Raw genomic sequence first — 9,880 nt, 5'->3', positions numbered from 1 at the left:
CATGTAGGCTACTGTACAAGGGCATATACATACTGTATAAAGCTTATAAAATTCAGTTTGTTGCCTCTACACAAGGAGGTTCTACCTTACAGTACAGCATTACATGTTTAGGGGGCCATACTGCTGATACAGTGATACCAAAGCCAGCCTCTGTTAAGGACCAGGACTGCGTTTCCCAGAGGCATCGTAGCGCTACGTTCATCGTACGCTATGTTTTTTAGCGCTACGTTCATCGTACGATGAACGTAGCGCTACGATGCCTCTGGGAAATTCAGTCCAGAACTGGAAGCCATGTTGGTTTTGGCAAATGAAGCTGACCCACTGCCCTTGAAGTAACGAGGAAGTAGTTACCAGGAAGTTCCCCCCCGGCTTGATTTTCAAAAAAATAATAATAATAAAAAATCAAAAAAAATCTTCCTTTCTCCTTCACTTGAGAAAAATCACTGATCTGACATGAGGAGATTGGTATCAGCTGTGACGCCAGTCATGTTTTTTACGATCCATTCGATCAGAGATAACCAGGAGTGGAGGAAGGAAAGTCATTTTTAGAGAATTCAAAAAGGGTCAAGGTGTTGAATTGGAAAAATAAAAGATATTATTATGCCTGCTTGTCCAGTGGTGAGATCCATTCCAGTCAGTGATGCCTGGCTGTATCGTTCTTTTCATTATTTTATCATAAAATGCAGAATTCTGAAAGGCAAATAGACATCCCCCAAAATACATTTGTGATGAAAGGTGCCAATTGTGAATTGAATGAAAATCTTGAGTTAAGAATGTATAATCTAGTGAATGTAGTTGTTGATCAAGCCAGCCCTGTCCAGTTAAAAGTCAAATTAAAAGATGTTGATGAATAGATTTGAATGCATAGTGAACAATTTATATACAGTACATCTCCAAGGAAATTCCTATAGGTTTTATTTATTGTGAGCGTTGCATGTGGTGAAATTGTTGATACAGGTAGTTACCAATCTCTCTCGTTCAGACTATTATAACCACTAAGACCTGAACACTTCAACCAGACTAGCTCTATATGCAGCAGACTATTGTGAAAAAGTGCTCTCTGTTCAAGACAATGTGACTGTAATTTTCATAACTTATTATTTTTACATTTTATAAAATAGTTTTGTTACTCTCTGACCATGTTAATGTGCTGTCCATACAGTATGCTTATGTTTACAAAGTGGTGTTTCTATCAAGGCCTTTTTCCCGCTCAGAGAAGTCTGTAGTTATTGCCTTGTTTGAGGACAGCAGCTGAAGAGTTCATCTTCCTCGTCTACTGTATGTTCCTGCAAGCCCCCGGTTTCATATTAAACATGTCTTATACTGTATGTCTGAGGACTTAGATGGTGCTTATTTATTATGGATCTAAAACACAACTGTAATGGAAGTAGAATTATGCAAATAAACACAAACTGCAGTCATTTTACTTTAGAATGGTTTTGATTAAGTTGTTTGGTCTTGACTGAGTTGTTTTGTCTTGATTAAGTTGTTCTTTATTTACTGCAAGTCCAGCAGGAAAGCTCTGTGAGGAGTGACTGTGGTGACAGTGATTGATGATAGCAACGACACAGGGTCACATGATTCAAATTGTATTTCTTTTATTTGCAGTACATGTTTTTTGTTGTGTTTTTTTTTTTAAGTTGGCATCGTCTGATCCCAGTGCATTTATTCTAGTAGTGCACTTTTCATTGGTTGCGGTTTCAGGGACGCGCAGAGCCAGGAATTCTTAACTACTTGCATGGCTGGCTTCACTAGCAAACATTACAAACCAGCACCATACATATATGAGTTTGTTTTAGGCATTAACTTGTCTTTTTTCTTGTTTATTAACATTATTTTGGCCTTACCACATCAAAATCCAAACGGCCGTGCGTGATGTCACTTCCTCTCAACTCCCCTCTGGCCGTCGGTTGGAGGGAAAGGTAAGACTGATCACGTAACATCATGACCATAAACAAGTCACAGAGAATCATCCTAATAATTCATAAAAAAAGGAAAACATGGATTGACAGTACCAACACTTCTCTACCTTCAGAAACATACTACTAACATGGGCTAGATCCATTACTTACTACTAGCACAATTTGCAGAAGGTATTGCACATGAACTGTAAAAGAAAAAAGAAAAAAAAAGAGAAAAAAACTAAAACAAAAGAAAAGGAAATTTACATAAACAGTTCTCTTTACTTCTAGGTGAAGTATACATAATGTACAAAACTAGAAGTCTCCTAACATTGACAATAGTACACTTTCAAATAAATAAATAATGGAATCTCTATTCACATGTCTTCCATAGCTAATTCTGTGGGCAACTAAGGTATCCAAGAACTGGTAGAAATTTAGTGTGAGGTAGTTCATCAAAGTCTACTTAAATCACCATGATTACAATTTTAGAGAGATGCGATAAAAAAGCAAAAAAAAAAGAAAAATATGTTCAAATAAAACTCCAATTGTATCCCTGTACTGTATGTTGGGCTAAGAAAATTAAGAGCACTTTAAAACAACATTAAAAGGTGTTCTTTTCTGATTAATTATCTTCTTGTGTTACAACTGAACTACTTTAACAGATACATATCATTGGCTGCTCCTCTCCACTGTCACTTTCCCCTACCAATCACAACACAGTTCCCCTTCCCAAATGACCAATTACATGTCATGATACATTCTGAAACAACAATCCACCAGGGCAGGCATTTTGGAACACACCCTCTACGGATACAATACCACAGCCATATAGACCTTTAACACAAACAATTTGGTTCATTTAGATTTTCAAATTAGATTGGAAAAGAGGATAATCGAATCATTTCCCTCTCCTACAATCAGCACTTTTTAAAAATTCTTAATATGCAAAGTATAAAGCTGCGAAACCATAGCAACAAGCCTATCAGTCTCTGTTATAGAAAAGATATTCTGTCATTTTTACTTTGATGAAATACCTTGATAAAACCATCCAGTTAAAATGATTAAACCTGTGTGCTAAAACACTCGGAAGCATACATTACCACACTACCTCTCTCAAAAGACTCTTCTCTCCAACTTTAGGGTCAAAACTGGTGCAGTAGAAAAATATACAATACATTTGTGACAACAACCGCCTCACATGTGATTAACTTGTTTTTAGACACCGTTTACCTCTAAGCAGACTACTTCTCATTTCCTAGGGATGAATGCTTGACAAACTACAGGCACTTTTATCTTTTAAAAGCAAACTCAAAACACACCGTGGAAGGACACCATTATTGCATACAGTTAAGAATCATTTCAGCAACGATTCGTCTGATTTAGTCATGGTTCTTATCAACATACTAAGAATAAAGGTGTAATTTGATTTAGTGCACACATGCATGCAGGTAGCCAATTTCCTTATCTGATATCCAGCTTATAACTCTCTGATATCAGTCATTTCCAAATTGACTTTACTCACACCATAATCTGACATTAAAATCACAAATCATCAATCACACTATCAGCATTGTGATACAATAGTATGAACCAGATCTTTTATAGTTTCTCTGCTCAAGCAGCCTTCAGAATCTCCATCCCTCCAAATATCACCACCTCCTCCAACCATCTCTTACTTCCCTGCTCAGACTACCTTCACCGACATCTACCTACCGTCTCCTCCATTTCACAAGCGTTATTTTACAGATCCCTTCTCATCCGTTACCAAGCTCCTAGCCACATATCTCAGTCCTCCAGACGAGCATAAACCTCTCAATCAAAACAAGATCCACGTGTAGAAAATGGTAATGTCACAAAACCAGTGCAGACAAAAGAAAACCAATGATAATCATTATCAGAAGCTCTTAAGTTACCCTAACTGCACCTTTTCGGTCAAATATTAGCCTACCAAAAAGGAAAATGAAAAATCTGAAAAGGGGGACTTTTCATCTAATATCCCATAGGGAAAATGGTTCAGGAATCTAACAGCATTTTGAGATCTTTAGACTAAAACTAAACAGAAGACAGCAAAAAATAAAGCTTTCATAAACTTGAAACTTTTTACAAGGAAGTAGTGACTCACAAGAGGAAACTTCTTTTTATACACAATATCTGATCTGTGAGAATCAAAATAGGCAAAATAAATTTTACGATTCTGAAGGGAAGATCTAAAATCATACATTTATCAATTAAATTATGGTAAAAATGGCTCACCGCAAACTCAAATTGAAAAAAAAATATATACTGTATTTACCATAAAATCTGTACAAACTCATTCTACATTGATATGGCAAGTTGAAATAACAGTAGCTTAAAGTAAAATAAATGATTTTACAGAGAAATCAAAAGTCACATGAAAGCTTTTACATGTTTCTCAAAAAAATGTCATAATCTGTTAAGAAACCGAAGCGTAGTGAAATCATAATGTTCTCATTCTTAGGTTCCCAAAAACAAAAAAAAACTAAGATATGCCACAATAAATTACAGCCTTGACCGAAAATAAAAACAAAATCAAATAACTAAAAAGACTCTGTAGTAGTAGTTCGGAAAAAATAAAAATAAAACTTTTTCTTTTGTTCGTTTTCGAAAACAAACACATAAACAGCGAAAACTGGCCTAAACGCTACACCATAGAAGACAAGCGGAGGGGGCGGGGCCGTGTCCGGGCGGGGGCGGGGACGGGGGCGGGGCTAGAGGCGGAGCCGGGAGGACAGGTTGATAGTCATCTGCAGCAGCCCAGCGGGCCCCCTGCTGTGGTGGCCGTGTCCAGGCTGCTGTCCGTGTCGGTCAGGGTGGGCTCGGTGGACATGGAGGCGGAGGACGAGGTGGAGGGGTGGCTCTGCTGCTGCTGCTGCTGGGAGCCTCCGCTCACTGCTGCACCTGTGCTATGAGAAACAGAGGGAACGCACCCAGTCAGGTGACCCAAAGCCTTCGCTCTCTGCTTCCGGAGGGGAAGAGGATAGTCTTAAGACGGTAGAGGACGATACTGTCTCTGGACTAACCTAGAGAGGCAGGCTGACCCCTGATCACGCCATTCTTCGTCCTCTCCTCCCAGTCAAACACCTCCTTGTATATCAACTCTGGAACGGGAACACGCAACACAACAGCGGGTGGTGAGAAACACAACAGGTATATCCCAGGTACAGTAACACTGTTTTTCAATGCGAGCGATGTGCAACAGGGAAGCAGCGAGGTGACAGATGGAGCCAATTAACACTGACGAGCTCCATCAGCCCAGGTGGGAGTCTGCTGGTGTCATTATCACTCTCTCACAGTGGAAGAAGAAGAAGAAGAAGAAGAAATCTTTATTTGTCACACAGCAACCAACACACGTGTAATGGGCGACACATGGTAACACACACACACACACACACACACACACACACACACACACACATTGCATTGCACACAGCAGACTGACAGGACAGTTAAGACAAGAGGAGGCCGTTCGCTCCATACAGCTACGGGAGAAAAGGGATGTATGTGACTTTGTAGATTTACTAAGTGAACTGGACAGATTAAAAACACACCCAAAGATGAGATCTAAACTAAATTATGACTGTCCAGCAAATTGAGATTCTTCATAGAAAAACGTTTCATTTCCAATGCTGTTTAAACATTGTCTTTTGCTGGGGTGATGTGAGGTTTTGGTTTCCTACCTTTCCACTCGTCTACGGTGTGCTCCCTCTCATCCAACTGTTTGTCGGTGATCAGAGGAGGAGGCTGAAACAAAACACATTCAAATATTCATTTAAATATTCATTTATTTTTTTAAAGATATATTTTTTAGGGCTTTTCAGCTTTAATGGCACAGTGTTCATCTATTGCTCAAACACACACACACACACGCACACGCACACACACACGCACCCTCCCTCCCTCCCTTCCTCCCTTCCTCCCTTCCTCCCTCCCTTCCTTCCTTCCTTCCTTCCTTCCTTCCTTCCTTCCTTCCTTCCTTCCTTCCTTCCTTCCTTCCTTCCTTCCTTCCTTCCTTCCTCCCTCCCTCCCTCCCTTCCTCCCTCCCTCCCTTCCTTCCTTCCTTCCTTCCTTCCTAAAGCTACTGTATTTCTCCTCTCCTCTGCAGACAGAACGATAAACTTTCCCTAATTTTGTGCATGAAGGTTTTTGACTTGCTGCCCCTCTCGCTGTCGCTAAGTATCCACACACTTTCACACACACTCAATAGGCATTTCAGCACTGGAGAGAGGCGACAATTAACAAAAGAACCCCCCCCCTCCACACCCACACAATGGGACACACGTGCTTACCGCCTCCACTTCAGTCGGATCATACCAAACGTTGATGTAGGGGTGCTGCAGGGCCTCGTCCACCGAGATCCGTTTGGATGCATCTATTACCAGCATTTTTGATAATAGGTCTCTGGCTTGACTTGCTGCAAGGCAATTGGGACGAGTAGAGAAATGAATGGCATGGGCAGATCTCTCTCTCTCTATCTCTCTCTCTATCTCTCTCTATCTCGCTCTTCCACTCTTCTGACATTCACTGTACCGCTCAATTTGTCCAGAGGGCCAGGAATTGGAGTCCGCCATCCAACATGATTAGAATCAAACGCAGAGTAATGCTCCAAGCTCTAACGAGGGCCGCACATTAATGCTGATTTAAAGAGACTATCGCTGCAGGATCGCCAATTGTCTTTCACATAATCGAGTCGATGTACCACAAGGAGAAAAATCTATTACACTCAAAGCTGCTTAAAAAACTGTTTGGCATTTGTGCATCCAATCTATAATTGATTTGTTCAATTGGGATTTCCAGTCATGAAGGCAATATGCTCTGATGAAGGTTTTGCAACCTAAAGCCGAATTAAGCTACTTTCCTTACTTTGCTTTGAGTCATAAAGACATAACATACGGAATGTTCAGGATTCACACAGAATACAACTTTATTGGTAAGAACGAACAGCTGACCAGCTTGGTACCTTTCAGTTTGTTGTGTTCCGAGTCGGCAGGGAAGAGAACGTCGGGGAAGAGCTTCTCGAAGCTGTAGCCGGCGTAGCGAGGCCGGTTCTCCACGTAGGTCCTCACCGATTGGTTGAGCTTCATCAGGAACTCCTGAGACGGAGTCCCCAGCTGCTCTATCACCTTGTTCCATTGGTCGATATCTTTATTGACAGCGGTTAAGAAAAACACACTGCATACGGCTTTGACGGGTGGGTGGGTGGGCGGGGGGGAACCTTGGGGGGGCTTGTCAGTGTTCTCTCTGGTTAGAGATGTGATCATGACATGGGACGTTCTTACCTGTGACGTGGATCGGGAATATGGGATTAATTGTTTTGTCAATTTCGGTTGTGTGAGAAGTTCCTAATTGGTCAGGAAAAATCACATCCCACATTGGTCGTAGTGGACCACATAGACACAAAGAAGAATGCACGTGTCTCCTTAGTTGTATTTACAAAGCATCTTTGTGTAGGAGTGCTGATCTAGGATCAGGTGCCTCTGTTTGTATGATGCTTCGTATTCAGCGTGATCTAAAAGGAACAACTGATCCTAGACCCTCGACCCTAGATCACAGACCCCTACTCTGTAATGCTTTGTAACTACCGCGTAGCAAGACACACCACACGCACGCGTGTGTGCACACACACACACACGCACACACACACACACACACACGCACAGGGACACTATGGAGGGCTGGCTGATGGGGGGGTCCAGGTAAGGATACGATCTGTGCCTGGGAACAAGACACTACCTCGGACCATTTCTGCCATGATGCACCCAATAGACCAGACATCAACTGAAAAATGAAATGACAACCAAATTAGCATGCAGGACTCAAACCAACAACAACTGAAAACAACAAACAAATGAACAAACAAACAAACAATAACAAAAAGAAGACGATGCAAACAGGGTGACGTTTGTGTGAATGCAACAAAGAAAATGGCCGCATGCACTCTGGTGTCCAACCGCTGTCAGCGTCCGAAGGAATGATGGAAAACTAGTTATATCATCGATGTTCGATGCCTTTAGACTACTGTAGCTGGACTTTGAGAGATGAGGTCAGAAACTGTATTATGAAATGCAGAACGGCCTGAATACTCTCACTTTATTTGATGGAGTTATATACAGCGCTACTGAGACAAATGTACTGGCAGCCATATCTGTTGAGCCCTGTCAGACAGGTATATCAGGCAAACCACAGTCTCTTTATATGAAAGTGCCAAATTACAGGTCTGTAAAACAGGACATTTTACCAATCCATCAATTTATGATTTGGATAAGAATCCTGTGCCTGAGCATCATCTATTTCCTGCTTCGACAAAAAAGTCTCCTTGTCTGAATCTCTGTCGAGGGGCACAGGGGCGCCGGGAGAGATCAGACAGGGTTGCACTTCTCAGTGATGAAAGAGCAAAGCGCTCTGAATTCTAGGAGGTGTTCGGGGTTGGGTGAGGCGAGGTGCTCTGAACTAGCACTATCTGCTCAGGGGGGGTGAGAGGTGGTTGCGGGAGACGGTGTGAGAAAGTGGAGGTGTGAGTATGTGTGTGTGTGTGTGTGTGTGCGTGAGGTGAATTGGTGTCAGGCATCTCAGAGAAATATAATTTTTTGACACTTTCTCGTTGAGCATGATCTCTGCAGTCCTCTGAGACTCGAGACTTTAAAAAAAGAAAGAAAGAGAGAAATACAGAAAGGAAAGAATGTTTTTTCTCCCGCTCAAGTAGCAGAAACGGCTGCAAGCAGCGTAAGGATACAATCCCTCCCTGGAAAAAGGATTTTGTGGCGAACCATTTCTGCCATAATGCAGCCCACAGCCCATATATCCACTACATATGAGCGGCATAGGAGGAGGGAGACACAAGCGAAGCAACAAGTCAGAAGGAAAGTCGGTGGGTCAATTGCGGTCAACCAAAAGGTGCCTATTGCCAAAGCGCTCAGCTAAACATTACACTCGACGCTGGCCTGTTTTCTTGACTTTCACTCTCGTAGCCTGTGTTTCCATCGCATTACAAACCCAAGTCCAACGGTTTAGACGATATCACGCCCCAGCTCATCTGCATAGGGGGCGGGGCGTTCTGGCGAGGGAATGCTACGTGCGGAAGGCGGCGTTGGGTGAGCTAGAGCATGCAAACCTGACTGGGTCCACTCTGGCATTTAGTCCAACTCTCTGGACTTAGTCTCTCTCTGGACAGACTCTTAATAAAACACACAATACAAGCCCTACAGCTGCACCAAACAGGAAGTATCCCACAATGCATTGCCAGGCATGCTAATATCTCTCAGTGTGCAATTAGTGAGGGTCGGGACAGAGGTGGAGGGTGCATGTGTGTGTGTGTGTGTGTGTGTGTGTGTGTGTGTGTGTGTGTGTGTGTGTGTGTGTGTGTGCGTGAGTGTGTGCGTGCATGTGCCCTCAGGACCCAGTGGGAGGAGCATGCGGTGGAGGGGGGGGGCGTTTCCGCAGCGCAGCCCTCTGATTGGCCGAGCCCTCCGCCGATCACTGGGTGACTCACCGTTGGCCTGGTAGCCCATGCCCAGGATCACCTCAGGGGCGCGGTAGTAGCGCGTGACCACGTAGGGGGTCATGAGGAGGCCGGTGGCCGCTGTCCGGGCCAGGCCGAAGTCCAGGATCTTCAGCGTGCAGTCGGACTTCACCACGATGTTACTGGGCTTCAGGTCCTGAGAGGCGGGGAAGACAACTATGACATCAGAGAAGACAACTATGACATCAGAGAAGACAACTAGGACATCAGAGAAGACAACTATGACATCAGAGAAGACAACTATGACATCAGAGAAGACAACTATGACATCAGAGAAGACAACTATGACATCAGAGAAGACAACTATGACATCGGAGAAGACCACTATGACATCAGAGAAGACAACTATGACATCAGAGAAGACAACTATGACATCAGAGAAGACAACTAGGACATCAGAGAAGACAACTATGACATCAGAGAAGACAACTATGACATC

General features: G+C 42.9%; 1 protein-coding gene across 2 annotated transcripts in view; it reads right to left on the bottom strand.

Annotated features, from left to right (window-relative positions):
- Positions 1-4,540: 4,540 nt before the first annotated feature.
- Positions 4,541-9,880, bottom strand: part of mapk8b (mitogen-activated protein kinase 8b) — an 11,233-nt gene continuing 5,893 nt past the window's right edge. Inside the window, exons 6-12 of one of the 2 annotated variants that reach the window (XM_084459938.1) lie at positions 9,412-9,577; positions 7,629-7,700; positions 6,883-7,065; positions 6,212-6,336; positions 5,603-5,666; positions 4,946-5,023; positions 4,541-4,823 (exon numbers count right to left, since the gene is read on the bottom strand). In XM_084459938.1, the coding sequence (XP_084316064.1) occupies positions 4,666-4,823; positions 4,946-5,023; positions 5,603-5,666; positions 6,212-6,336; positions 6,883-7,065; positions 7,629-7,700; positions 9,412-9,577 (846 nt within the window). In that variant the 3' untranslated portion in view covers positions 4,541-4,665. Of the gene's footprint in view, positions 4,829-4,945; positions 5,024-5,602; positions 5,667-6,211; positions 6,337-6,882; positions 7,066-7,628; positions 7,701-9,411; positions 9,578-9,880 lie in introns of both variants that reach the window. The other variant, XM_084459937.1, reaches the window with a different exon arrangement.

Source organism: Borostomias antarcticus (assembly GCF_949987555.1).
Source record: "Borostomias antarcticus genome assembly, chromosome: 29".
Taxonomy (NCBI): Eukaryota; Metazoa; Chordata; class Actinopteri; order Stomiiformes; family Stomiidae; genus Borostomias; species Borostomias antarcticus.
This window is presented reverse-complemented; position numbering and strand designations above follow the sequence as displayed.